The 23644-nt window shown below is 43.4% G+C and overlaps 1 protein-coding gene and 1 non-coding gene across 2 annotated transcripts; one reads left to right on the top strand and one right to left on the bottom strand.

Moving 5' to 3' along the window:
- Positions 1 to 5632: 5632 nt before the first annotated feature.
- On the bottom strand, positions 5633 to 23612 carry TMEM169 (transmembrane protein 169). The gene is made up of 3 exons (XM_049809432.1): positions 23465 to 23612; positions 11055 to 11489; positions 5633 to 9580 (listed from the first exon to the last, which is right to left on the bottom strand). Exons 2-3 carry the CDS (start codon positions 11356 to 11358, stop codon positions 8958 to 8960), a joined length of 927 nt encoding a protein of 308 aa, XP_049665389.1. The 5' UTR covers positions 11359 to 11489; positions 23465 to 23612; the 3' UTR covers positions 5633 to 8957.
- LOC126045610 (U2 spliceosomal RNA) lies at positions 18694 to 18876 on the top strand. Its single transcript, XR_007508121.1, has one exon. It is a non-coding gene; the product is annotated as a U2 spliceosomal RNA (small nuclear RNA).
- Positions 23613 to 23644: the final 32 nt, after the last annotated feature.

Genomic DNA, 23644 nt, shown 5'->3' on the forward strand with positions numbered 1-23644 from the left:
ATGTGCTGAGCACTTACAGGCGTTCATGAAAGGAGCTTCACTTTCAACACAGAAAATGCCTTATTATGCTAAGTGTTCTGAAGAAATCAGCTGCAAGGCATCTCAGAGGGGCACTGAGACTTCATAGACATTTGTAGCTTTTAAAACCCTTGTGCCTTTGTTGCCACATATAAGTTTATCAGCATGTATGTCACATGCTATTGCAAAAAAAAAAAAGAAAAGAAAATTTATGTGAAGTACTTACATGTTACAGTGGCATGTATTATTGAGAGATTGCTTTGCACACTCTGTGCAAATGGGTTTTGGCCACACTTTGAAATACAAGGGCAAAACAAAATGCTGGATTGGCTACTTATTAAATGCTTTCACATGCCCCACTATATAAACCTGGTATGCCAGAGAAAGAATAGCATGAACTCCTGTGATTGAAGATTGGTTCAGATTGCATACCTATAAGGAAGGGGGAGAGATTAATTTTATATGAATATGTTAAAAGTTGGCATGATGTAACTTCTTAGTGTCTGCCATTGCACTTTCATGATGTGTAGACTTTGGATGCATTTCTAAGAAGAAAAATACTGCAATGAGCTTTTTTCCCCGTTTTTCAGTTCAGCCACTGGAGGGCAACATGATCCCAGTCATCTACACAGGAAGCACTGCAGCCTTCAGAATCGGGTAGTGTGCACCCAGCAAGCACCGACCGCCAACTGCAGAGGAATTTCTGCATACACGTATGGCAGAAATTAAGCAATAAATATATATATATATACTTTTACATTGCACTTTTTTTGGAAGGTAGATTTAAAAATTTCTTCCTACATTTAAAATCTATTAATCTGGGTTTCTGCTTAGGATGATGTTTTCATGAGTTCTAAATCCATGGATTAGCCAAAGGATTTCTGAAGGAGGCGATGCGAGGGCCACTCAGCCTAGTATTACGGGAGGTGAAATATTTCCTGCTGCTAAGTAATTGAAAGCCTGACACATATTTCTAGTCTTGAAATAACGCTGGCAGACTTTTCTGGATTAGTTGTTAAATCTGTTAAAACAGATGATTTCTTTATTACATTTTAGAGGAGTGTTAGCAGTGTAGGGCCTGATTGTCTTTAAAATTAATAGAAATAGTTTGGCTCAACTGAACTCCAAAGCGCCTGGATTCCTGGAGAGGCCCAGAGACTTCACATCAGATATGCTTGTTTTGGGGAAAGCAAGAGCCCAGCAAAAGAGTATCAAATAGTGCTTGGAAAAAAAGTTAAAGCCAGTGTTTTAGGAAGAGGTAGTAAGTACAAAGTAGATGCCAATAAAATGAAACGGCACCTTGGAAACTGGGGGAAAACGCAGACTGTGTTATAGGACATGGCAAAACAACAACATTTTGCCCAGAAGTCTTGTTTTGGCTATTTCAGAATGGGTTATTGCAGAAGCAGAATCTCATCCATCTTGTTCTTCCCATGCTCTTCATTTCACAGTCTTCCCCTCTCTCTCACCTCTCTCTGTGCAGTAAATCTTTGTTTGCAGCCCTTAGCAATCTAGCTGTGTTTTCAGCATCTCTGGAAAGCGCTTTCATGCAGTGGGATTGTTCTGGACAAGCTAGCCAGGATAACTCAATGTGTGAAGGATTTGCTCTGCGGAAGCACAAGGATAAGCCGTTAGCATCCTCCCTGCTTCATCCCACACACCCCCCCCCCAGCATCATGCACATAGACATGCAGGCACACACACGTGCTGCGTAATGGTCCAATTTAATCCTGAAAGCACAGGATTTGTTTCTTATCCATCCAACCGGACTGCGGGAGGGGATGGGGAGAGTCTTCAGCTGCCAAACAAGGCTCTTTCCAAGCTGGAAGAGAGGATCCCATTTTAAATCCCTATTTGTTTGCCTGCACCTGGAAACAGATTGAAATCAGACTGAAGGGATGGAAGTTTGGATCTTTAGAGAAGTGTCAGCCTTAATGCACTTTAAAAATGGAGCATTGCAACATGGAGGATGGGATGTCATGTTTCAAAGCTTTTAATTCTTGTGAATTCCCAGTTTGTACAGCTTGGGGTACAAAGCAGCAGTGTGAAGGAGGGAGCTGCTATTTGAGAGGAAAGAAGAAGGGATTAAGTTTGGGTTTTATTTGTATAAATTGATGCTAGCCCATGACACTAGCAGATATGTGACAGTGTCAGATGTAGGGGCAGAGGAAGAATAATTTCAAGTTTTCCCTGTCAGTAATTTTTTGCAGGAAATCCTTGGAGGGAAGAGAGTCATCAAGATGACAAATGCTGATTTCTGTGGGGGTTTTTGTACTAGGCAAGGCAGACATTCAAATTTTTATAACTTTCTATTGAAATAAATGGCAAATTTAGCCATCAAGAGACTTGATTTTAGGGTGGATTTCGAGCCTCTGAGCAATCCTGCTGTAATTGTGGGGCTGGCTGAAGTTACCACCACCACATGAAACTATTGCCTTAGAGCCTGTTTCAATATTAGAGTTCATTGGTGTGTAATTTCATTGTAGAGGAGTCAGTATTATTACCTGCTTTGAGTCACTAAAGGTACCTCTACCAACACATATTTGGTGAGAACTGAGATGTCATTTAGCAATGACTACATGTGCCCTGGGATGATACTGCTTACTATATTAAATATTTCACTTCTTTTATTACTACATGCAGATACTAGGAATTATTTCTGCTCATTTCTTAAGTCACAGGAGAGCTCATTTGAATAAATTAATGAAGGTTAAAATTGCTTGTGTTTATTAATTCTGCATGCAACTTTTACATGGTTAAAGTGTTAAGGAAACTCTCCCTTATGATGGAAGGATATTCTAGCAGTTGCCTGTAACTATAAAAGCAGCTCGCTACAATATATTTAAATACATCATAGTGAAAGACATTAGAAGCTGAAACTTCCATAGTTTAAGACAAGTAATGTATTTTAGAAAGAAAGACTAAAAGGCATGCTCTCCTTAGGCTGACTACCCCAGGAGCTGTTGGATTCATGCCCAGCACTGACACTGTCAAAGCCATTCAGTTTACTTATGATATTTGGGGTTGTTAGGATCACAACTGCAGGTGATTCAGATAACCAGGGTAGAATAAATGAAACTGTATTTGTGTTATATCACAATGAGCCAGTTTGACATTATTTTGTAGTAGAAATAATTGATTCACTTCCTTCATCACTGTAGGAGCAGAAAGAATTTGGCGTACATATGAAGATAGTCAAAGGCACCTTGAAATACATTGGTCTTAATATACGTTACTGATGGAGAAACTTGTAATAAACCAAGCCCTGAGGGAACATGTTGCCTGGGAGGTGGGGTTTTATGCTATTTGCCAGGCAGAATGTACTATCAAATTCAGTAGTTAGCCTTTTTTATGTTGTGAAGTTAAATTTCCAGTTGGATGAAATGGTTGGAAAAGGAGCCCTAAGATAGGGAGATCACATCTGGGCATAAACTTTTTACCTTAGAGGGCTCCAGGTCAAATTCATCCACGGCATACCTAATTTCAGTGGATGAAAACCGCAATGGATTTTAGCTGCTCTATTTTGGGGGGAAGGTTTTATGTTGTAGCATGCTAGAAGCAAGGCATTTTTTTAACATGGGGACAAAGGCATTGTTGGCCTAACTCAGGCGTTCTCTTTATTTTAATGCATTCTGACAGACTTCAGCTACCATGTAATGATGAGAAATTAAGACGACTGAATGTTATTGGAACTGGGGGACCAAGAGGGCTCCATAAGAGCCCCTCAAGCCTTGTTTCTCTGGGCTGCTTGGTCACATGCAGACACACTTCACCTGTTTATGTGAAAGGATGCTTAGGGAGTTTTTTGAACCCCCTGGCAACTCAGCCTGATCAAACACACAACCACAAGCTCTCCCTCATCATTAAGTGGCTGCCTGTTGGAAGAGAAATCATGCTTTAGTAAAGATAAGCAAACATGATGTCCCTTGTAATTCACCAAATTAATTGAAAAGTTGCATTTCTAAGTGGATTAGCCCCATGAATTTGCTTCAACCTCCCTCTGAGTTCTCATTTCCATCCAGGGAATGAATTTGGATGGACTAATCTACTCAGAAATGAATCCACATTAATCTAACTGCCTCCACATCAACAAGTCTTTGGAAAGAAGCAGGAAGGGCACTAGTCTCACAGTAATTCACTGCGTGGGACAAAAAGGGCTTGCGTAAGTTTTGAGCAAAATTGTGTCCATCACAGTGCAGGAATGCGGGCTGTGCATAATTATTTTCTCCTTAAATGCTAGTGTAATTGCATGCTTCAGTGTGCAAGAGCAGATGGAATGACTTTTCTTAACTAGTGGTTGCAGCTTTGAAAAGGTATGCATGGGGGTGGCCACATGGATCCATGGAGCAGTCCCTGCTAATAGTCTCAGTGAGGAATTGCAGGATCCCAGCCTCAGGATTCAAAGCACTGGCCCGACGGATTAGAAGGGTGAATTCAAGAGACTAATTGTGGTTAAAAGCACAGTTCATGCTGTGATTGTTTCAGTTCTCAAAGAAACTGAATGGGATGTGGAAGTCAGCAGACAGAATTAGCACCTTCTCTTCCCCTGGTGAAATACATGGTGCAGCCATACAGGTGTGTTTTGCCTGATGCAAAGGTCTTCAATAGGAGTCTCTCCCACTGCTAACCATTATCTTATAAAATGATTACCTTGTACCTCAAAGGTGAGAACTGCAAAGGCTAATGAGCTAATTCTCTGGGCCCACTACCTCCATCCCACCCTGCCACGCCAGGAAGCTGTGTGTCCTTCACCAGGTTCTTCACTGGAGGTGGGAAGTCCCCAACGTACATCTGTCGCGCAGGGAATCCTGTTCCCTTGGCAACGTTTGCAGCAGGAATCACACCAAAAGCACCTTCCTGGTATTTCCAGCTGTTTTCTTGGACATGGCACTGCCAGTTTGAGGAAATCACCTGCAGGTAGCCTTTTGGCTCAAAGAGCTGTTACACTGAAGCTGTGCTAGACCTCTGCTATGCATTTCATTTGGGTTTTCTAAAGATCCCTGTCTCCTTCTTAGAAGAAAGAAAATGTCAAATAAGTGTTTGCCCGTGCTAGCAGGAGAGTAGCACTGTACTAAGACTGTGTAGGAGAGCGCCGAGGGTATCATTTAATATTTAGACACCTCGAAGAACTGTGTTGGTAGATTCTCCTTTGAGTTATCAGAGACATGTCTGGAGTACTTAGGGGATGTAAGAAATCTTCCCATCACAGCTGTAAATAGCAGCTCCAAGTCACAGACACACAGACCATATTTGTAGAGTTAAAGGTACTTCCTATTTTGGTATGGAAGCCTGTCCCTCCTTACAGATCCTTGGGGCTAAAGCCAAACAGATACCCAACGAGTGAAATTAAATCAAAAGTTTTCATTTGTGCACTATGAAGTAAAACCAAAGGAGAACCCAGGGCCCAGAGATCTGACAGTTCTGGATAGGCATAGGTTAACAAGAGGTAAAACTGAGACCCATTTCAGACACATTTTAAAGTGGGTCTTCAAAGATAATGACTTGTAATCAATTATCAGCATAGAATGACTGTGTCCATCCCACAGCGCTGTTTTAACACAAAGTCAAGTAGAAGCATGAGAGCAACACTCTTCTAAAGCCATGTACATCTTTATTCTCCACCCAGGCCAGCAAGGATGGGAAAAGGGAATGCAATTAAAAGTAACAATCAGCAAACACACAGTATCTTTACTTAAAAAAAACATCCAGACTAGAACAGCCAGAAACACACTCAACAATCAGAATAACTGGAATTCCCTGCAGTTTGGCAGTGGCACATATGCAGAAATTACTTGTGAGTTTCTGAAAGCAAGGATAGAACAAGACAAAAACTTGTGCTTTTTTTCTATTACAACAATTGATAATGACTATATATTTTGCAGCAGGCAAACCACTCTTGGGGGATAACAGGCAAGAGAGAAAGCTATCCAGAGTTGTTTTGAGAAAAGTTTGATTGAAACTTTTACAAATAGCACCAGAACTAACCCCAAGCTTAAACTAGCCCCCACCAAAATCAATGGCAGAACACCCTGACTTTGGCAGGAGCAGAGGCAAACTTGGTTAAGTGTAAAGAAGTAGAAAACAGATGATGGATTGTTCCAGTATATCCCCAGAGAGGTGGCCTCTAAACCCAGAAGCATAGCTGCTGTGGCAGAGGGAGGGTATTACAACTTCTCTGATGCTCCTTTGTGTCTACACAGCAGTAAGAGGCACAGATTTGGTTTTGTCTCCACTCTGGCAGGCTGTTCACAATCTGAAGGCAAATCCTGCAGCTCAGCAGACGTTTCACATGGCTGTATTCTGTAATGAGCTAGTATTTACCATTCAAGCCCTCTGTAAGCTGAAGGCTCTTTGTGCTACTGACCCCAGCCTGTCGTCTAGCCTTGAACAGCTGCTCTTTGGCAGTGACAGCTGAACTGGGTTTTCTCCTTCGGCAGCAATGCACACTTGCCAGCCATCCTTCCCCCAAACCCACTTGTTTGCTGCATGTTGGGGCCAAGATACACAATCCAGTCCTTTCACGCCAGCAGTGTCCCTCTAGGCAAAGCGTGAGAACACTTGCCAGCGGGCCTTCCTTCCCATTAATGCGTGTTAAGCATCACTTCTTCCCACCCTCCAGCCATGTGGAAGCCTGCGATTTCCATGTGGAGGAGTATTAAGCAGAGTGGCTGTGCTGGGTCACTACAGGCTGCCAGTACTGACATAACTTATCCTCAGCTTCTGTATTAATTCAGAGGCATATCAAGCTCCCTGATTGAAACAGCCCTGTGAAAGGCATTTCACTGCTTGAACTGGTCCCAGGCATATGTCATCCTCTTTGAACCCCACTGAATTACCTGCCATTGCCTCACAGGTTGGGGTCTATATTTTTTTTTCCTGGAAGTTGGTCATTGCCTTTAAGGACTTAGCCAGTAAAAACTGAGCTGTGCATCAGGAAGAAGCAAATGCAGCCTTGGCTGTACCTGTGCCCAGGGAGCACCTCTGCTTTGTCAGTAAATTGTGGGGCCGAGCCTGCTTTTGATATTTGGCTTGTATACTATTCACACAGTTAATCCCCAAGCCAGTGCTAAGAGGCTGCTTTGGCTGGACCTCCCAGAAGGAGACAGAACAAGGATGCAGCCGGGACTTCACTTATTTCTCCATGTCAGGCCTGGAGGATCGGATGGGCTTGTTTATACATCACCAGTTCCCAGCTGTCCTAAGCAGGACAGACAGCCAGTGTAGTCTTGAGCTTATCCTTGAAATGCAACATGAAGCATTAGTTCCTGTGAAATCCAGCTTCTGAATGCTTCTCCTACCATCCTAAAACTAAAGCAGTTCCCCCTCTGATAGGGAGACTGTGAAAGTGAAACACCTATACAGACATGAGTGACTGTGCAGCCTGACTGACTGCACACTACAAATTACCTACCTACATGCATGCAAATGGTGGGCTCCTCTGGGTTGGGGCTGAGCCAGACTTTCTAGCAGCACCAGCTGAACTAGAGCACTCAGAAAATCAATCATGTTTCAGACATGTAACTCAGTCCCCATTAGAGTCCGTTATAGCTCTCGTATTTTCTTCATGTCCTCCTCAGGACAAAACCCTAAAAGTCAATCCAGAAAAAGAACTTTTCTCCTAGTCAATTTTTAAAGAAACAATTAAAATTTCTCCAGTCTATGGTGGCCACCTCAGCCTGGTCTGGGAGCCCACTAAGATGCCATGCAAAGTCCCAAAAGGAGGGAAACCAATTATGAAAATGAGACATGAGGGCAGGAAGATGTATAATCCATTGCGCTTCCATATAATTAACCAGGAAGTGTAGGGGGGACACAGACTTCCAGAGCTGAGGCACTAATGCAGTTTGCACTAGCACTAACAGACATGGGCTCAGGGATGCTCCTGTTCTGGAAGGGAAGGTCCAGCAGCTCTTCCGTAAGAGCAACTTGAAAAACAGAATGACTGTGTCAGTGAGACCTTGCCATCCCAAGCACCTTCAACTCCACCTCCCAAAATACAGGTGCCGTCGGTCCACACCTGCATTGCAGTGACATGCAAACTGATCACCCTTCCTCAGAGCAGGTGTTTCTTCCCTATACTGCAACTGTTTGCACTGCACACCACGTATGACTCCCATTACCCGTTCCTTCCTAGCAGTGCACCTATCAAGAGATCAAATGCAGGTGTGTCCTAAGCACCTATCTGTGCACCTACAGTCACTGGAGGGAGCTTGGTGACAGGCCCGTCAGGTCCCCATGCACCGCATTACAGAGCAAGCCCTACTCTTCCACCATGTGATGGCTGTGTTTCAGGTCAGTGCAAGGCTCACGTGCCTTTGTTGGAAGCTATGCTGTCCTCTGCCAGTGAAAGGCTGGGCACAACTGTTCCAGTGGTCTGTTTCTCAGACTCTGACAGTGTCTAAGCAGTTAGCCTACCTGGAAAGTTTGCTGCACTTGTTGGAAAGACTGGAAAAGGACCCTTTCTAGGAAAACTGCAGGAACGTCACACATTTTGCAGTTTAGCCTTCACCTCTGAATGGGTTCCTATCTCCTGAAGTTCATTCCCTGAGTAGAGACTTCTTTTCACTGGGTCAATGGGTCACTGTTATGTCCTATTCCTGAAAAATAAAGTCTAACTTTACAGAAGTGGACTTTTCAGCATGTATCTCTGCCACTTCACAAACAGCCTGAGCCCCACAGACCTGGATTTTCTCACCATTCCCAGAAGTTGTAATTAGCTAAAACAGATGATAAATCCTTGGAGAGTCATGCACCTCCCCACCCAGACCACGTGAAGCTAGCACACTTGCATTCTGTGACATTTAAAGAGCACTCCCAGCCCAATATTTTATTCATTAACTTTGTGTTTAAATATATATATATATTAAAAAAATCAGTGTGTTTTTTTCTAGGTGAAAAACCACTCGCATATGACCGAAATAGTCAGCCAGGACAAAGGCTCAGACTGCCGAGGTCTCAACCCCCTGCGCAGAGCTCTTGCCAGAGAGACTACCTGAGATGTTGTCAGAATCTAGCAGCTCGACAATGCTGTATGGAGAACAATCTTCCAAACCCAGCTTGCTGCAGAGCCAGCCACAGAAGCCCTTCTCCATATCCCTGACAGCATGCCACCAGTACCCAAAGGACCATGCTACCTGGGCCACAGCCGAGTACAGGCCTAGGGAAAAAGACACAACCATAATTATAATTGGGTAGAAGATGATCAAAAAGGGACAAAAGGTGATTTTGTGCCAGAAGGTCCTCTCTTCATTGTACACCAAGAAGATGTTGTACCATGTAATGGTTCCATAGTAGAATGAAACCACAAAGGACAGTACAAAAATGATGGGGAGGCAGATGATGGTCCAGAGGACAATGTGGGGTCCTCTGTCCAGCCCAACATCACATTTCTTCTTCTTCTCAGGTACATCCTCTTTAGGAGGTTCCTTTGACTTAGCCAGTTCCTGCAGCTCTTTGTCCGTTAATGTGACATGGATGTCCACCATCTGACCCTTCTTCTTTCCCCTGGTGATTGTTCCAGTCAATGTGACATAGCGGCTGTCTAAAGGCATGTTCCAGACACCTACAAACACAGATAAACTCATCTACATTAGATTTATTTTCTGTATGGATTACATTGTGTAAATCTCCACAGACCCCAAAGACAATTAAAGAGTGCATATGGAGTTATAGTTAAATGAAGAAAAGATGGAACACAAGAAGCAAGGCAGTATAAAGAAGATTATCACAGAAGAAAATGGAAGAGGAGATAATGAGGGAGAAGACAGGAATTCCAGATGACAGAAATCACAAGGGAGAAGACTCCAGCATCTGCACTGGGGATAATATGTGAAGGGAAAGTGCTGAAGGAGTATATGAGAAAGAGATGAGACAGAGTAACTGAATCAAAATGGTATGCCTATTTTCTCTGGTACCCTCACAGATTTATTCCTGAACAGTGTGGACACTTGGGGTGAATTACATAAATAGGACTAAGACCCTTGTTCTGGAATAAGCACATCCAAACGTGGAGTTGTACTTGAATAGCTAATATTTCACTTTACATTTGCACTGTATCTCAATCCAAATTAATTTTCAAAGTTCAGAAAAAACTTACAAACTCTCATATATTATATAATTATATATCGATCAACAAAGGCACCAAACAGGAAAGTGTTGGGATATGTGTTGAAGTCACAGACTGCCTTAGTTTCCAAGTGACATTGGTTTAGGATGGTCCCTGCTGTGGTACTGGCCATAAACTCTTCTATGGGGCTAAAATATGCTTTTTCCTGGTCTTAATTCTGACTAGCTTGGAAGGACATCTTCAGAGGCTCTTCAAAGGAGGCTGAGCATTTTGAAGTGGCCCACAAAAATAGGAAGGCAGCACATAAGCCATGAGGACAGGGGTTGGGATCATGGGAGAATCTGGTGCAGCTGATGGACCAGGAGCATGCATTCACATTTAAGCCCCTCTCAGCCTGCACTGCTGACTCAGAAGAGGATTAGCCATAGAACCTGCCTTCCATACTTCTTCACTGCAAGGGTATTCAGGACAGACATCAGAAGTGAAAGTGACTCCAAGATGACCCACAATGACTTTGGCAAATAATCACTCTTAAAGAGGAAACTGTGCTGAGAATATGCAAACAGAAGGCAACAGCAAATCCTAGACAATGAGTAAAACTCCCTATCACAGGTAGAGCCACTAAATCCATCTGCTTCCATCCTTTCACTTAACGGGCAGTTGTTTTAGGCATGGACAGGGGCTTGATCACAGCATCATTAGTTTAAAGCATTTTTCTGGATCAACCCCAACCAGCACATACATTTAAAACTAAGAGAGCGGCAACAACCAACCTCTGCAAAGAACAGCAGAAGACACCCCAAATCAGCCTGTAATGCTTTTTATTTCAGAGCATTTTCATGTATTAACTCAAACTCTCCTTGCCTGCAATCTTGGAGAAGGTTGGTCCCACCAGCACTTCCATTTGACCTTAGTGCATGCTGGCATCAAAAAAAGTTTATGGAAAGTGGGTGTTCCCAGGAATACATACCATCTGCCATGGACTGACCCAGGAACTTGGAGCCTTCCTCAGAGGTCCTCTCCCCTCCTTCTTCATCCACCTGTTCTTCTTCTACCTTATTCTCATTCTCCGACCGATACACTATTATTGACTCGGGACGGGACTCTTTCTTCTTTTTTTTCCTCCGGTCCATAGTGGCTTCCCCATCAAAGGTGACAGTGGTTGCCACAGCCCTTCTCATGGTGCCGTGGCGAGGGCTCTGGCTTCCAGACTTGCTCTCTTTCTGCATGGTCTCCTCCATCCCACTGCTGCTCTCAAGCATCTCACTTGGCATCTTGTAGCACTTGTTTCCAAACTAACAGCTCCTGCACTTAGAAGTCATTAATTAGACAATGGTCCCATGGATGCTTTTTTTTGGTAAGATGTCTCACTGCTGATGTCCAAACTATGCACTCCATTCCCAGCCTAAAATGAGAGAGAAGGCTGAAAAAGTGTCTTTTTCTTACCAAGCAGAAAAAATTGCCAGAATCTTCCTATAAAGGGTTACTTCCAACTGGTTTAAATGTCATCTGAAGATCCTTATTACTGAACATCAATTTTATTACATGGATACATGTTTTGTAATATCACCTAATCCTGATTCTCAGGTTCCAGTTTTAAATATAACAAAGTAAAGCTACTGGAAAAGGAAAGAGTATTAACATTCATAAGAAGAGATTAAACAAGCACAGCTTCCTGGGTGAATTTAACATTCCTCTGTAATGCTGGAAGCAGATAGAAGACAATAGTTTTGGCCTACATGCATTAGAATGAAGAAATGAAACCATAGACGAAAAATAAGTTGACTGATTTAGGGGACTAGCGTAGATTAGAGACAACAGCAGCAGGAGTGTCCTGTAATGCATCCTGCATTACAACAGCTATATTGATGCCAACCTTTCTCATTTTGAGTGTCTCCTGATTTACTGCCCGTTGCAAGGATATTACAAACAGTAATCAAGTTATGTGAAAATGAATGATGTTTCAAACCTTACCAATTTAGCATTATGTCATGCTGTCAAACCTTAAAAATACAGTATATACAGTGGATTTAAAGCAAAATTACTATTAAGATGACTTCACGGGGAAGGGAATTGGAAACCACAGCAAAGTCTTCTGACTGGGCAAGGAAAACAACCCAAATCTTCACAAATCTTTTAACAAATATAAAGGCTCAGTTTTTTACTCCTCATTCAAGCAAAATTAACAGCAATATCAAGTGACACTGTTATCTATGGGTAAGCTGCCTAACTAAAAACCATATAATTAAACATGCATTGAGGCAGGCAAACTCTGTTTCGTGAACATGGAAGATGCAGGATTAATGGTTCTCAGATTTCATAACAGTTTAGAAACTGACTGCCAAGTATTCATGAAGTATTTAGGTACAAATCTGAATACACTGAATAATGTTTTAACAACTCTGTTAACAAGTTCTGTTGAACGTTTACATGAACATTTATATTTAAAAGAATGCATATGACCAATAATTAAGTGTCTACCTAGTATCTGAATCATCTCTTTAACATGTAACTAAGAAACACAGTTATCATAATTTATAGCCCACACAATGCTGGGGAAATTGTTTTACTTGAACAGATGCTAGGAAAAAGTTGAGCATTTTTAGATTTGGCAGTATGGTCCTGGTCTTCCCACAAATATAAGATTTTGCTGGTTTGTTTTGAAATTTTTTGCAGAACTTTGGATCAACTATTTATGCCTCATACACTCATACTCTCACACAAACACCCCCACACCCCCCACTTTTAATTGTGTCATGTAACACCTAAGAATGTGGCCAGTTGGCTCTATGTAGCTTTGAAGAACTCAACAATTCAGATTATTTTTTGCATTATAAAAAATAAATCTTCCCTGGTGATCAGAAGCCACATAAAATGGAATTCAAAAAGCCCAAGATTTGGCATATCCCAGAAATCAGACTACTTCTAAATCACTGGGCAGGGAATATCTCAGCTAGCTCTGCAGCATGGCTGCGAACAGACTGTTCAGATTACCATCTCAGTTTACACTTGCCGTGCAAAAATGTATGCCTAAATTTGCAGACATACTGGAAAACAGCTCTATAAAATACTAAATTTACTGCAAATACCCTCCTCTCACTGCAGTGTCAAGTGTTGCACTTTAGAACTACCTAGAAGCAACTCAGTTTAAATATTCCAGTGTTGATCAAGGGAAGCAAGAGCAAAGATGGGCCATGATGACTAATGCCCTAATCTGGTGTACCAAATAAGTGTAGTTTGGGGGGGGGGGGGGGTTGTTCAAGGTCACTACCTATGCATTTTCCTCCCATTCCAAAGTCCAACTTCAACAGAGAATGGAGAAAAAACAAGAAGGGAGTTTTTCCCGGAGACCTTTGGGTTTCTGAAAAAAGCATCTCATCACCACCACCCCCCTTAAAAAAAAACATAAATGAGCTAATGAAAAGCAATTCCTCAATATAGTTCTTGTACCTCATCTGCCTGAGGAACGTGGCCTTTACATCTGTTTACAAGCAGTGTGCAGATAGGCAGTTTTCGACATACCATAATATAAAAGAGGAATGGGATACGCAAGAAACTTCGCAATGCAATCTAATGCTTTGCTTTCCACTTCCCCCTTTTAACTCCAAAGCAAACCATCCACTGACTTCAAAGATAAGAAGTTCTGGCTCTTAACGTGTTAACATTGGCAGAATCCAAATATCTCTTCACATCCATTGGAATTCACATAAGCTTTCATTCAGTGTTTTTTAAAAATGCCTTTATGGGGAAATGGAATAAATTTATTCTATAGAATAAACTCACTCTTTGTAGTAAATTCATGCAGGAGGTACAATAGGCTCTAACATGTTCTTCTGAGAATCAGCAATAAAACTTCATGTTTTACATCTATAAAATCCTTAAATCACCTCGAGCCTAATGAGCCCCTGAGACAACAGTGAGATTCCCCTCACAGAGGTGGTGAAAAAAAAGCAGGCCTGGAGCCACAGAGAAGCCAAAAGCATCACTGCTCGGATGATCTACTAAAAGTCTGGAGACACAGAAGTTGATTTGGGATTAGATCCCCAAAGTTCCTGGCTGTAGTTCCACGCTCAGTCCCTACTGCCTTGAAAAGGGGATGACTTGCCAGTAACATTTTAAAATAACACAAAGCTACAGGCAAAGATTTGTGGTTGGGCTTTTTTTTCTTAAAGTTTATCCAGCTGTGACCTTGGTTAAACTCACAGTAGGTGATAAGTGAATGTCAGTTCTCAGTGTGATGCCAAAGCCTAAAGGACTATGTCAACCTTGACTATGCAAGGAAGAGCAAGGTAATGTCACTTTTGAATCTGTCACATAGGCACCAGAAATCTGTGTCCAGTTTTTGTGCTCACTGGTTAGGCGGGATGCTGATTAATGACCAGAAGACACCCATGATCCCTGAGTTATTTTGCCATGTCTAACGTTCCCACCCCCACTATAGCAGCTACTTGCACTGTGAATTACCACCAGGACTAGAAAGAAACACCTCAACAGCAGGGTTATCAAGGGGTGGCAGCTCTGTTTCTTCTTCTCTTGCTCCTGAGCTGAGAAGAAGGGAGGGAATGGGCAATGGGGGACAAGCCCCTACGAAGCGCTGTTGCTGTGGCTGGGTCAGAGCCCTTGGGATAAGGAAGTGAAGGATCTCAGATTATTCTGTTTAAGGCACAAGGACGTAAAATCTGATGTCAGTCTATCTACATCAGAAACAAAAACGTGGTGAAGATCCCTCTGATCCAGCAGAGGAGGATGCAATAAGATAAAAAGTTGAAAGATACAAACACAGGGCAGATGTTGGGTAGGTGTTTTAACAAAGTGGGTAGATGTCACTTGATATACATCACGGATGGCTGTGGAGAGTTGTCCTGTCCCTGGAAACTTCCAAATCTGGACTAGGTATCTTGACAGCAGTTTCGTCACCAGTACTTGACCAGAAGAGGTGCTAATGTGGGGAAGTCCTCTGGCTTGTATTAGGGAGCAGTCAGATTGAAAGATCACAAAGATCTCTCCTGACCTTAAGCCTGTTTTCACAATAGACGTTTATTCTTCTCTAATCTGTTTCTGCCAGTGGAGCAGCTGGGATACCCTCTACCACCTGGTCTAGACCTTCCGAACACAGCACTTCAAAACACCACCATCAGCCCCACATCCTGCAGGGATGCTGGTCATCAAACAGGTTCCTGCCCCAGTCCCATTTTCCTGGCAATATTTTCTCCGTAGTTGCAAACAAAAAAAGGACTCTTGTAGAAATCACAGTAGTGTATGCAAAGCTTGGTTTTCTTCTCTTTCTTTTCTTTACAGCCTGTAAGAACAAGGCCAGCACTCAGCACTACACAGCTGTCCACAGCACCAACTCTTTCAGCCATACACTGACATCTTCACCCCTTAGAAGCCTTGCTGTGGAGCTGAAGCATGACAATTGCTGTGCATATAATATTAGTGGTCTCCCACGTGGGAGCACAGGGGCAGACAGGAATCTAATAACTGTCCATGAGAGGGAAGGAAAAGAACTGGTCAAATTTCAGAGATAGCAGGGACCAGTTTATTAGCCAAACAGTTTGTTATTAATCTCCGTGTGAAAACAGATGGAGAACCCTGGGGAGGCGGCTCTGCAAAAACACTCTGTAGAGGAATTTTTAGAAGCACAGTCTTCTGTTACTAAGCAGGAAAGCTACTGCTGCTTACGCTTCCCATGACAGTATTAGTCTTTGACACACAAAACAGAAGCCTAAAAGCTTGGCCTTGCACCATTTAGGTCAAAGGAAGTTTTTTCCATTGGTTTTCAGGGCTTGATCCTGCTGCTAACACAAGAGAAATTATCTGGTTTGAATGCAGACAGGAAAGAAGAGTCTCCCTGCAAGCTAATAAAATCCTTGATCTTAAATCCTTGCTACAGCACAAGTAACCTTTTTATGACTGCTCAGAGCAGACATGAGAGGAAGAAATGTAGACGGTAAGCAGTAAGGAGCATCAATTTTTATTTTTATAGTCACATAAAATGTACAACACAGAAGAAGGACTGGCACTGTGTCTTCACTCACATCATGCAGGGGTTATCTGCAGAAACAAAAAACAACCTGTGCTTTAGAAGCACTGTGAGTTACCCAGGATAGGGGAGAGATAAGGGGAAATTTAACCCAGAGACACACCTTGAGAGAGAGCTCCCCAGCCATGGATCCTCCTTTGCCTGCTCCTTCTACTCCATAGCCTCCCCATCCCTAATCCCTTTTCCACCCAACCCCACCTCTGATTTTGTGCATGTACTTGTGCATGTTTCTGAGGATGCATGTTACCCAAAGAATTATTTCCAATTCCTAGTATTTTTAAGGGGGTTATCTGCTGGCAGACTGTACACATGAAAAATGGATGGTATCTGACGCATCCAGCTGTTCAGGACAGATCTGGCTGTCACCAGTCAATCATGTAATGATAAAACACACTGGTCTAATGCAGGACATGCAGCCCCAGACCCTACAAAAAACATGTGGCAAGACCTATGTAAGAAAGCACATTTAATTCAGACCTTATGCTGGGAGAGGGCCAAACAGTAGGGCTCCCTCAATAGCTTTGGATCTGTTTTAAATACCTAAATGACTCCACATGATCTTTCACATATGCATCCTCACAAAACCCTGCTGAAACAGGACAACCTCTGTCTCCATTTAATGGTGAAATAGCTCAAACTAGATTATACAGTTACTTGAATCTAGCAAATACTCAAGGCTGTGATGAATGACACATCAGAAGGTGAGGCAAGAACAGCCCCTCCCTATTAGTACCTGTGCAGCTTGCAGTGAGCTTGCCGGGGGCGGGGGGCGGGATTTATCTCACTGAAAAGAACCCTTTTGCATTTTAAAAGAAAATAAAATGTTATTTTCAGCCAGATGGATTCCCTCATCAGGTTCACCATGCAGCTACCCCTAAGAAAAGAATGTCTAAGGAAGGGGAGAAAAACTACCCCTCATGGCAGCAGCCCATTGTGAGGCTACGTTAAGTGCCTGTATAACAATAGCAAGAGGCACAAATTGAAACATCCACCTATGCCATCCCAGCAAGGTAGGAGAAAGCAAACAGCAAAGCTCACAGATCATACCCATCTTTCCCTTCCTGTGTAATCCACAAGCTTCAAAGCACTTTCATTTCTTGGAGAGAGAGACAAGAAAAATGACCATGCTCTGGGCGTGTATCCGAGCAGCAGACCTCAACCTGGACTGCTGAAAGCAGAGGATGGCACTGAGCACCAGACCAGAGGGGATAATGCAGTAAGATGACTCATGGCACCAAAAAGTTTATGGGTGTTTGCTAATGGAGCCCCCTGTGCCATGCCTTCCCCTCAGGAGGTGAGGGTGCTAAAAGCTCAAGCTAAAAGCAAAGGGAGGAGCAGGCAAGCAACGCAATCTCTGCAGGCAAGTGCGGACAGACCTAAGTTTGCCCAGTCCTTCCCATTTATCACTGGCACATGGCTCCTGCCTGTTGGCAGGTGGCACTAGTGCCAGCACTGCCCCACACTGCTGAGCAGCTTCTGGACCAGTCCTGCTGGCACCATGAGCCAGACCTGCATCGGCCAGCACAGGTTGACCATCAGTGAAGCTGCAGTAACGCTGGACTTGCTTGGGTGTGGGTTAAGGGCTCGCTGGCTCCCGGTGCCATGCTGGGCAGCTCAGGCCCCTTGCTCTCCCTGCTGTCCTTCCGTGAGACACCCAAACGCTTGCTGACAGTATTCTATGGGTACAGCCAAAAAAACAAAAAAAAAGTACTGGAGAGAGGCATTCCAAAGTATCACTAATTTGTTTCTGGATGATATTTTCAAAGGATTTTTTTAAAAGTCAAGGACATTTTACAGAGTATCTGTTTTATGAATCAGTTCTTTTTATTTTCCTCTGCTGTTCCATAACTTTTCCAAATGTCACAGAATAATAACTGCTGCGTAGATCAGTATTACTGAAGGCTGGAAAACAGCATACAAGCATAGCTGTGCATTTTTATTTCATACTAAAATTTTATTTTATATTAAATGAAATGCCTAATCGATTTTCTGGCATACTAACTTTTTCAAAATCCCCAAACTGTACTGGTCTAGATTTTTTTAGAGCAAAAGCCTGAAGTGCTGTCTCTCCCTTGTCTCCCCACTTCTTTGTCCAGACTGCTAGAAGAAAGAGAAATTAAGACAAAGGACTCAAAGCTTCCCACTGCCTCCACAGGGATGAGTTCTGTTTCTTTATGTTTACTATACTATGCTAAAAATATCAATGAATGGTACATGCACATTAGCCTTTGAAAAGAACTAAGGCTTTAAAAGGAGAATGACTTGGAAACGGATGTTGGTTTGAAATCTTCAAAGCAAACCAAGTGGTTCAGACATGAATCTTGAATAAACTCAGTAAAAGTCCCTAAATCCTGTAGGAAAAAAAATCAACGATAAAGTGGAGACATGATCTCTCTGTTCCCCTGCTCTACCCCTCACTTCTGCATTTGCCAAAGCAGGCCATCCTGCACCTTGAAAGAGCAGATGCCCATTGTAATTCCTACCCCATCCACCAGGTCACTGCTGGATTACACAGCACCACAGGAACAGCCAAATGAAGTCAGTCCCACCAACTTGAGCCCAGTATACTACCTCCACAGTAGTGCCTTTAGGCTAGGATCAAGTGTAGCATCTATTTTTATTGGTATAATACCTGATTCATCCTCAGTTTGAAGGCTTGATATTAGATGTGATTGGAAGATGCACTAGGAGCTTGCTGCACACATCAAACCAGTGTTGTGCCTCCTCTAGGCATCCAAGCAGATGCCTAGAACACAGTAACAAGAGCAAGCATGTAGAACACGAAAATGGAGTTTTCACCTTCCTTTCCAGAGTACAGAGAAAACACCTTCCACACGGTGTATGCACACACACATGTGCAAGTAAGAAACACTGGGAATTGCTATGTCTGAAGACTGCAGAGCCATGAAGCACCAGTGGTGGGTGTGAAGCACTTGTGCTAATGCAAGACAGCATAGTCCTAGTCCTAGTTTAGCTAGAGACCTGGCTGGCAGGTGGTTACTTCAGTGAAGGACCTCTGTTTCCTTTCCTTAGGAAATCATGCAGTGCTCTCACCAGGATGCCTTAATGCCTGCTGGACTCTTGCCTGACCTTTACAATAACTAAAAACTAGGAGCCTGTGTTGGTACCTCAGACTCTTTCTCCTTCCCTTCCTACTCAGAAGACACCTGACCATCTCGGTGGTCTCTCCTTCCCTGCCCTGCTCTGTGCTGGCAAGATCAAGCATCCCAGTGCTTTACTCAGACAAAATGAGGAGAGACCACACATAGAAATACCTGCAATTAGAGAGCAAGAAGTTGCAGCCATGCAGCCCAGTGGAAAACACAGTCAATTGTAAATCCAGTCTGGAAAGGATTATCAGAAAAATACCAACACCAAACTATATCCTCTGGTTCTTATTTAGGCAAGATATTTGGGGGCTTCAGATTGGAGCTTTCTCCAAGTTATACCCAGCGGCAGCCCAGGAGTTACTGAAGAGCCAAACTGCAGAGACAGAGAACTGGAAGATTCCCCTGGGAGTGATTCAGGATTTCTTAATGCATTGCACAGTAAATATAATCTAAGATATTTAGACAGTATCTCCAGCAGCAGGAATTAATTGGCTCAGGGGACTCTCGATTGGATACAAGTGCAGATACAGATCCGTGATGCCAGGGTATTAAAAATGCAGCACTTTCAATTGCAGATAAGTGAATGCTTCAGTATCATTAGTATGGTATTAGCGGGGTGTGTGATTATTTAGAAAATCCATCTACGTACCAGTTTCAAACTGTTTGATGCTGACATTCTACATCTTGCACCACTACGAACTCTGCTTTGAGCGGGGTCTGTCTTTGGTATCTCCTGTATTTATTTTAATTACTGGAATGAAATTCCTAGGGATAATGATGAAAGGTTGCAAAATCCTGCTCATCTCCTAATAGACTGAAATCCCCCAAGATACCACTGAGAGTGAAGTACCTTTCCAGAGGAGAAGTCCCTAAAGAGATAAATTGACCAGAGAGCCTGACCATCAGCTGGGGCTGACCAGCAAGCATTCTGACATGGAAACCAGAAGCTACAAAACAGAAAGGCTCTCACTTGCCAGTGAGAGATGATGAAAGGAAAAACAGCCACAGAAGAAATGCAGACAAGAGGTGAAAATAGCAGGGATTTCCAAATAGGCCTTTCGCATAATCCCACAAAAAGGTCCAGAGAGGTATGGAAACAGAAACTCATGCCAGTTTTCATTTCGTATTGGCTCATTTCAGGCACTTCTTGTAATAGGTATGGGGGGCAGGGAGGAGAAATGATTGTTATGCTTTGTGCAATTCGGTATCGCAGGAGAAGAAAGATATGAACCTGGAGCATCCATGAGAGTGGGGTTCTGGGAAAGCAGAGACTGCTGGAGTGCAAGCCTGCTTTTTTCTGAAGGCTTGCAGAAACCCTCTGTCAGAAATTGTCTTTGACCTTATTCTGGCACTGAGATGCTTTTCATTAAATCTCCCCTGCTCTCACCTCCTTGCGAGACTGACTGCTGGCCCCAGAGATACCTCTCCCAGGGTCTGGATGCTGCGGAGATTTCTCTCCTATTTGGAACCATCTGTTTTCTCACATCAGGTTGGTATTTAACAACTCTGAGACCTTCCCCCTTGCCAACATGGATTACGAGCTATGGAAGGGCACAGACCCCCTGAAGGACAGCAGGCTATAAGGAATTATTAAGACAGTACCTATCGCTGCCAGGATTTTTAAAGCATGGCAGCATGCTGCACTGGCAGATGTCATCAGATGAATAGCTGAGCCATAGGCTGGCAAAGCACAAAATCAGCTTTTGACAAAAGTAGCCTTTTCTGAAAATGCAGAGTTTCCTATTCATCTCAACAAATTGAACTAGTTCATTCAAAGCCATGACACAATCTGGGAGCTGTAAAAACAGGAAATCTAGTTTTTCCTCTTCAATCTATAAATAAAAAAGTAGATGTTGAAGAACGGCATGTGCTAATCCCACAACTCTGAAGGAGCTGACAACTGGGAAGAAATATTGATGAATTCTTTTTCCTAAATGTGTCATTTTGATTTTTGAATGGTTAATGTCTTAAGTGATAGATATACCAAGGAAAAAAAGTTCAGATGGTTATTAACTTCAAAAATGAAAATGAAGACTCCAAGGCTTTAAATGCAGATTTATTTTCTTCCAAATACAAGCTGACACATACTGAAAAAATACATAAATAAAAAAATCAGCTGTCTAATCAGACACTATTTCCTAACACATAAAAATTAAGAATCTGAACATTAAGTTTATAGAATAACATAAACATGTAAGAAGAGCCTTCTGCTTACTGAATTTACCACTATGGCTGCATGTAGCGACAGACCAACATGTTTTAATGCTACCAATAAAAGAAAATGAACATTCCTTTGCGAATAAGAAACTACAAGTGTAGGAGAAGATTAAAATTTATTGTAGTTAATAAGATTTTCTTCTTTTCAGCTTAAATAATTTTGAATTTCAACCACTAGCGTAAAATCAATTCAACAAAGGTACACTTTGAATCCTTGGTTCAAAGGCAACCCACATGCCAGTGAATAGAAGCCATTGCCTTGCTGAAAACATCTGTGAGCATTGGTTATCTCAGCTCTGTTCTTTGTGGATAGATTTTGTACCAGAAGGGGCTACCCTCCATTGAATGCCAAGGAGTGGATGTCCCCTTTTCTCACCTCCTTACTCTCCAGTCTTTATGCCTTTGCCCTTTCTCTTGCCACCCCTCACACACAGAACCTTAACTCGTGTTCAGCCCTGTATTTATGGCATTTCTATGTCTACTGAGTAAACCAAGCAACTGACAGGGAAGAAAAATCGTTTGATTGTGCTCTCCGGGAAGAACACTGAAATTAAGCAAAGTCGTACGAGCAGAGAGGCCCACTGGACATTCCTTGGTGGCCTGCAGCTCAGTCAGGATGGCAGGCAGGTTGGAATATGAAGATCTAGTTCACTAGCACAGATGAGTGCTTCTCCCTGGGGTTAATTAATGATCACTCTGATACAGCCTGCTTAAGATATGTAGGGCAGTCAGAGGCAGTTAATGGGGATCTGTGGAGTCTACAGATTGTGGAAGATAACTAATGGGGGGAAAAAAAATATTCTTGTAGTGTCACCCACACTGCTTCACATTTTGCCTCCAGAAAGCAATACTGTGCTTTAAAACATTAAAGTATTCTGCAAACATTAGCCCACCCAGAAGGCAACTTTGTCTAATGGTTGCCTCACCAGCCTAAGTCACCATGCAGAAATCCATCCTGTCCTGTCACCCTTTGCTGAATGAGTCTGGACACACTGTTAACTCCTCCATGCTTCCCCTTCCCTGCACTTAACAGGAGGGCATACAGCTTCCTTTGAAACATACTGAACTTCAGGACAAGGATGTTATCTTACAATTGTCTCTGTTTTAAAGTATTAAACCTTAGAACATGTTTAGGAAAAGCAAATAAATGTGTTTAACAAATGAGAAAACCAAAACAGACTCAATGATTCTCCCACTTCACTCATATGTCTTTTAAAAGACTTTTCTCGCTCTCTTCCCACATCAGCCATCTCCCCTAAGGCAAAAATAACAGGACAAAATTGGCATATACTTCCAAACATCTCTTCTATTGAAAAAGACAGAGGAGATGCCTGAAAAGACACTGAACATGCACACACACACTCCTGGGCACATCAGCGCTGGTTAAAATCACCTGCAACGGACAAAGATGCTCTGTCACTTCACTGGAGGATAGAAAGGAAAATAATGTTGCCTGTTCTCCGTGCCAACCGTGTAATTAATACTGAGCTTACTGAGGGCGATTTTAAGTGAAAAAAATCACCATAAAGGCATTTTAGCACAAACCGGCTATGGTACGGACATGGTAAACGGTATCACCTCAGCCTTCACGGCCTCTTCCCGACAAAGTCCGTGCCTGGAGAGAGGATTCTCTGTCCGCGGGTCCCTGGCAGGAGAACACCAGCAGCTTCCTCTGCTATTTATGACACCTTCAGAGCATTACACTGACTTCTCCTGGCTGGGGCTCCACGCCCCACGCTCCTGAGAGTGTCTTCCCGCGTCGCTGTGGAAGGTGACCCGAAACGGTACACAAAAATGGGAATCCCCCTCCCTTTGAAGCAGACGAGACCACGGATGGGGGCTCGGTGGGTTGAGCTGCGAGGCTGCCGCTCCCAGAGGCGGCCCCGAGGCACCAGGACGTTACCTGAGGAACCGAGAGCCCTCCCAGGCGCTGAACGCGCGGCCAACGGTCTCGCCACCGCGGGGACAGACCCGGGCGCCCCCCGACCCGTGGATAACCGCCCCCCTTACCTGCCGCCCGCCGGCTCCGCCCGCGGGGCCCCAGTACGGCGCTGTGCCGTGCCGCAAGACGGGGGAAGCGACCCCGCTCAGCCGCAGCCCGCCCGGGGCCCCGGGCACCGCTGCCGCCGCCGGCTGCTCGCCGTCCCCGGCGCTGAGCCCTGGCGCGAGCGGGCGGGGCCTCTCGTCACG

This window comes from Accipiter gentilis, chromosome 1 (assembly GCF_929443795.1).
Source record: "Accipiter gentilis chromosome 1, bAccGen1.1, whole genome shotgun sequence".
Lineage (NCBI taxonomy): Eukaryota > Metazoa > Chordata > Aves > Accipitriformes > Accipitridae > Astur > Astur gentilis.